This window comes from Sphaeramia orbicularis, chromosome 17, assembly GCF_902148855.1.
Source record: "Sphaeramia orbicularis chromosome 17, fSphaOr1.1, whole genome shotgun sequence".
NCBI classification, from domain to species: domain Eukaryota; kingdom Metazoa; phylum Chordata; class Actinopteri; order Kurtiformes; family Apogonidae; genus Sphaeramia; species Sphaeramia orbicularis.
The window spans coordinates 19,205,274-19,211,457 of NC_043973.1; the positions used below are offsets into that span (position 1 = coordinate 19,205,274).

A 6,184-nucleotide genomic window follows, 5' to 3' on the forward strand; every position below is an offset into this window, starting at 1 on the left:
AACTGAAACAACAAAATATACAAATATAATATACAAATAAAATATAGATAAAATAAAGTATACAAGAGAACAGCTGTAGAATAGCTGTCCACTGGAGTAACTACTGTGCATGAAAGGGTTAATGCTCCTCATATTCATGTTTCACTAATCTGGTTTAGGTGACTCCCCTAAACCTTATGGTAATAGGAAAACCCTGAGAAGTAAGACAAATAATAAAAACAGTTTATTTTTTAAATTCTGTTTTAAGGAACTGGGCAACACTAGGACGAGAAGAGCAGTAGAAAACACCCAGGGAAGGGAAGAGGGTGTTTTTTCACGTTTTTTGGACAAGAAATCAAAAGTTCTGGTAATACCACTCCACCAGTTCATCTTCTTTTTGCTCTGTTTTACTTTATTTTTGGTATTTAGAGTCATGTTGGATAACTGTGCACTCTGTTCTCTGTTGACAGTCCTGTAAAGATGGGGCAAAATGTGAGAAGATAAAGTGCCCCCTACGGGGAATGGACAGTACTGCGTCCATCACTCTCAACTCTCGCCTCTGGAACAGCACCTTCATAGAGGTACAATCCTGCATCCATAGCTTTTATGTAAATTATATGCACGTAATGAAGTTAAGGATTTGCCCAAGATGGGGAAAGATGGAGGTCGCTCGTGCGTGGCCTATACCCTGTAAGGCAGGGGTGTCAAACTCATTTTAGTTCAGGGGCCACATTCAACTAAATTAGATCTGAAGTGGGCTGAACCAGTGAAATAATAACATAACAATATATAAGTAATGTCAACTCCAAACTTCTCTCTATGTTTTAGAGCGAAAAAAGTAAATTTACATTATGAAAAGGTTTCCATCTACAAACTATCCTTTTCAAAAGATGTGAATAACATGAACAAACTGAAAAAATAAGTGTAATTTTAACAATATTCTGCCTCAGTTTATCATTTACACATGTACATTATAACTTACAGATCACAGTGGATCTACAAACACACAAATTATTTAGTAACAGACAGAATATTGTTAAAATTGTACTTACTTCTCTTAAAACGTTTCAGGTTGTTCATATTTGTTCAGGTAATTCACATTTTTTGCGAAATTATACTTTGTTTTAGTGTAAATACATGAAAATATTTACATTTACAAAGAGAAAAATTTGGAGTTGTCATTATTTATATGTTATTATGATAGTATTTTACCGATTTGACCCACTTGAGATTGAACTGGTCTGAATGTGGAACGTGAACTAAAAGGATTGTTAATATCTTAGTGGAATTTTGGCATTTCACAAATTCATCCCAAAGACCGGACTGGACCCTTTGGCGGGCCGGATTTGGCCCCCGGGCCGCATGTTTGACACCTGTGCTGTAAGGGGTGAAAGGTTATGATGATGATGAATTAAGTTAAGTGCACTATTTAACAGTTACACTACCCATATGTATGTGATTTAAAAATGGTTTATTTTTAAGTTATTTATTTAGTTGTAACCGGCAAATGATTAATAAGCAGTGGACAGCAGGGATCTGTTGCTTCCCAAATAATGAGCCTACAATAATCTATACTTTTAAACCTTAGTTTGCTTTTTATATTTCCAATAGATTACCTTTTTCTGGTCATAAACAACAGTAACTGATGACTGATAAAAAGAGTGTATAAAGTTAGCTGAGCAACTAAAAAGATCTAGAAAGATAAATGTGTGTCAGAAACGTTATGTTTATCATGAGCTCAAATTAATGTGTAAAAACTTTAGAATTTGCATTAACACAACCTAATCAATAACTTGTTTGTACACCTTTATAAACCCTTTATGATTGTATTCTTTATGTAAAGTGATACCAAGATAAATTTGACATTTTTAACTAGATGTTTATCATGATTTTTTTTTTTTTTTTTTCAGGAATATGCCGACATCCATCATGTGGAGGTGATTGTGAAGGCGACTCTGCGTGTTGATAGCACACTGAAGAACACGATCCTGCAAAATGCCGAGCCAGAGGTGATTTAACAGAACATAAAAAGAACGAACTGATTATTATTTAAGACATGCAGCTTTATACTGAAGAGTAGGACCCTTATGCTGACGTTGATCTGCTGCATGAACATCAGAACCTTCAGTTGTTGTTTGATTTGAAACAGTCTTTAAGGACTCGCTCTCCTGGGATTCGATGTATTTCATTCATGTGTTGCTGTCGTCCTGATGCTCTGTCGTTGTTTTCTTCTCCAGGTGAGACTGACTGTTTTCCCAGAGAGACGTTCAGCTCAGCAGGGTGGAGTACCGTGGTGGATCATCGTGTTGTCCATTCTGCTGGGGCTGCTGTTGTTGGCCCTGCTGGCTTTTGTTCTGTGGAAGGTAGGACTTACAGATAAGGACCAGGACACTGTGACCTGACAAAAACACAGATGATTTAATCACATTCACATAGTTGGAAATCACGACACACTTCTAAACATCTTTAAATGTATGTCCAGACCAAACATTCACAATGAGGTGGTTTTGAGGAGATTTCAGTGAAAAGTAGCAGGTGGTGAATAATTCTGTGCTCGTTTATAGAATGTAGTTATGTATAGTGAATAGTATGTTTTTCTTAGTGTTATGGTTATCATCAATGTTCCCCTGGTGAAATAGTGTCATAGTGCTTTTTTTCTTTGTATTAAAACTATATGACAGACATTCACTGAGAATAGAACAGACCCATGACAGGAATTTAACTGTAGCAAATAAGTCACTGATACTATTGTCATTATTATTTTAAGATACTAGAATAAGCAGCAGGTATAGTGGAAGCAAAGGAGTCACTGCTGCTGAAAGGATCTTAAGATAATAATAATAATAATAATAATAATAATAATAATAATAATAATAATGATAATGATAAGGATAAGGATAATGATAATAATAATAATAATAATAATAATAATAATAATAATAAGAATAAGAATAAGAATAAGAATAATAAGAATGATATTAATAATGATAATAATAATAATAATGATGATGATGATGATGATGATGATGATGATGATGATGATGATAATAATAATAATAATAATAATAATAAGAAGAAGAAGTAGAAGAAGAATGATAATAATAATAATAATGATAATAATAATAATAATAATAATAATAATAATAATAATAATAATAATGATGATGATGATGATGATGATGATGATGATGATGATGATAATAATAATAATAATAATAATAATAATAATAATAATAATAATAATAATAATAATAATAATAATGGATTAGACCAAAACCGGCCCGCCAAAGGTTCCAATCCGGCCCGCGGGATGAATATGCAAAGTGCAAGTTAGGGCATCAAACTCAAAAATAATATGATAATAACTTATAAATAATGACAACACCAATTTTTTTCCTCTTTGATTTAGTGCAAAAAACATTAAATTATGAAATTGTTTACATTAACAAACTATGCTTTAACAATAAAATGTGAATAACCTGAACGAATATGAACAACCTGAAATGTCTAAAGAAAATTAAGTGCGATTTTAACAATATTCTATCTGTTACTAAGTGTTTTGTGCCTTTGTAGATCTGATCCATAATGCACGTGTAGAAATAAGTCGAGGCATAATATTGATAAAATTGTACTTCTATTCCTTAACAAATTTCATTTTTTTTCCGGTTATTTACATCCTTTTTGTTTGGATAGTTTGTAAATGTAAATATTGGCATAATTGAATGGTATTTTTTGCAGTAAAACAATTTGGAGCTGTCACTATTTATTGACTATCATGCTTTTTTTTTACTGGTCCGGCCCACTTCAGATTAAATTGGGCTGAATGTGGCCCACGGTAGAAAATGACTTTGACACCCCTGGATTAGATTTCTATAGCGCTTTTCAAGACACTCAAAGTGCTTGACATTATTGATCCATTATTCATTCACTCTCACATTCACACTCTGGTGGTGGTAAACTACATGTGTAGCCACAGCTGCCCTGGGGCACGCTGACGGAATCAGAACGGCCCCTCCGACCACCACCAAACATAAACACACCAGTTTAAGGGACACTGGAGGCAAGATGGTGAAGTGTCTTGCCCAAAGACACAATGACACATGACCAGGACAGAGCTGGATTCGAACCTCCAACCCTTCGCTTATATTGGATGACCCGCTCTACCTCCTGAGCCAGGTTTTCAAAAACACTACAACTAGTTTTTCAGTTTGTCATGTTGTGAATCTTTGGTCTGGATGGGGCTTTAAAGTTTCATTCACAAAACAGTATAGGTGAACATTACAGCGTTCAGCAGTTCTGCATAATTTCTAATCATTTGCTTCTCCTCAGTGTGGACTCTTTGACAAAAAGAGTAAAGAGGACCCGTCAGAAAAAGAGAGACTGACAAATGCATAAAGAGACAGAGGGTAAAATTACCCGTCCGGCCCTGAATGAGTGAAAGGCGACACTTGGGCAAAATCTTTTCTCTTGCTCCCTTTTGCTGTAAAAGGCACTGCTTCTGGTATCAGGCAGGCAGAGGTGACTTCTCACACTGTGGCACATATATGCTGTTCTAAATACTGACTGATTACAATGACAGAGTAATGTCTAAAACCGTTTCACACATGACAATGTGTGGGTCAGTACAGTTTACCTGCATGGCCGGGGGAGGTGATGGCTCATAAGCAATGACTGTTATTTAAAGCTCTGAGAAGCTGCAGTATTGGTGCTGTTCTGCATTTCTTTTGGTTTGCCCCTTTCCTCTGGTTTCCTTTTCTTTTTTTTCTCTTGCATAATGCAGCCACTTGATCTGATGGTTTCTTTTTCTGTAAGTGAAAAAAATAAGGCATCAGACTATGTTTCCTCTCTCTGTATGAGGAACACAGATGGCTTCTTAATGGATTCACTGCATCTTGGCTCTGATGGCATGAATATCTTTAAATAGCCCGATTCTCCAACATGATATTGATTTTGTTCCGGTCTTTCTTTCAGTGTGGCTTTTTCAAGCGTGCCAAATATGAAGACAAGGTTCCCAGTTACAACGCAGTTCGGATTAAACGGGAGGAGCGAGCTATAAACCCTAAAAATGGTAATTGGGAAAACCTGGAAAAGAAACCCTGGATGACAACTTGGCATGACAACGAACATTATTCCTAACAACCATTGAAATCTGACCACACACGGATTCCTGTTGCTTTACTGATGAACTCCCACTTTTACAAATTTTTCCCGCTGTGTCTTTGTATGGCATGAACTGTAAATATCAAGATACAAAGAGAATAATTTGTAAAGAATAAAATGCTTTTGTAGGACTAAATACTTGATCAAACATTGAGCTTCAGGGGCTGATTTGATCTTGGATAAAGTCTGCGTGAATCACTGGAAGGAGAGTTGCATTGTGGGAGATGCTCCTGCACAACTACTGTCTGTTGGAGCTTGTTTTGTACATTTACTACATTCACAGTGTTGACTGGGGACGGGAGGGTGGGGGTCTGGGAGGGGTTTTGTATGTTTTCAACGATGTATTTATTCTTTTTAAGGAGTACTTCCTGTTACGTGCTCTACAGGCCAAAGAATCATGCACTGCAGGCACAGGTGACCTTGTGACGTTTTTCCTCCTAAATGTTCAGTCTGCCTGAACTATTGATCTTCAGATAGTTGGCATTTTTCATGCTTAAGGTGCCTCAGGTTGTTTTTTTTTTAAACATAACCACAACTTATCCAGTTTTCTAGCAGCTGGTTGATAAATGTACTACCATTTCTGCATAAGTCCAATTTTATTCACTGACTGTAAAATAAGAGCAAAAGTGAGCAAACTGTTTCTTAAATAAAAGTTTTAATGTCATATTACTGGGTTGTTGTTGGTTTTTTTGCACATTTTCTTACAGAGATGAAAGCCGGATTTTTGCATCTTATTTGACTAAGAACTGCCTTTTAGTGTCTGACCTATATTACATTATTAAGGAATTGTTCAAAGAAACTGAAACAAACTCACTGATGAAGTCAACATAATAACAAGTTCACCAATAGCAGATGAGCCTCACTTTTAACAAGCTTATTTTCAGAAAAAAAACACTGTCCGTTAGGCTCATTTAATATCTTTTCTATCCAGCATGACAGAAAACACACCAAAGACAAATCATTAGTGCTGGAATAAAATTATGAGTTTTTCTGGACTTTAGAGTTCAGATTCTTACCATTTTGTGGAGATCAAACTTAAACTAAC

The 6,184-nt window shown here is 35.5% G+C and overlaps 1 protein-coding gene across 2 annotated transcripts in view; it reads left to right on the plus strand.

Moving 5' to 3' along the window:
- The window catches only part of LOC115437589 (integrin alpha-6-like), a 56,378-nt gene extending 50,570 nt beyond the window's left edge, over positions 1–5,808 (plus strand). Inside the window, exons 21-26 of one of the 2 annotated variants that reach the window (XM_030160869.1) lie at positions 248–346; positions 450–560; positions 1,890–1,988; positions 2,217–2,342; positions 4,309–4,385; positions 4,951–5,087. In XM_030160869.1, coding sequence (XP_030016729.1) covers positions 248–346; positions 450–560; positions 1,890–1,988; positions 2,217–2,342; positions 4,309–4,374 — 501 coding nt within the window. In that variant the 3' untranslated portion in view covers positions 4,375–4,385; positions 4,951–5,087. Of the gene's footprint in view, positions 1–247; positions 347–449; positions 561–1,889; positions 1,989–2,216; positions 2,343–4,308; positions 4,386–4,950 lie in introns of both variants that reach the window. The other variant, XM_030160868.1, reaches the window with a different exon arrangement.
- Positions 5,809–6,184: the final 376 nt, after the last annotated feature.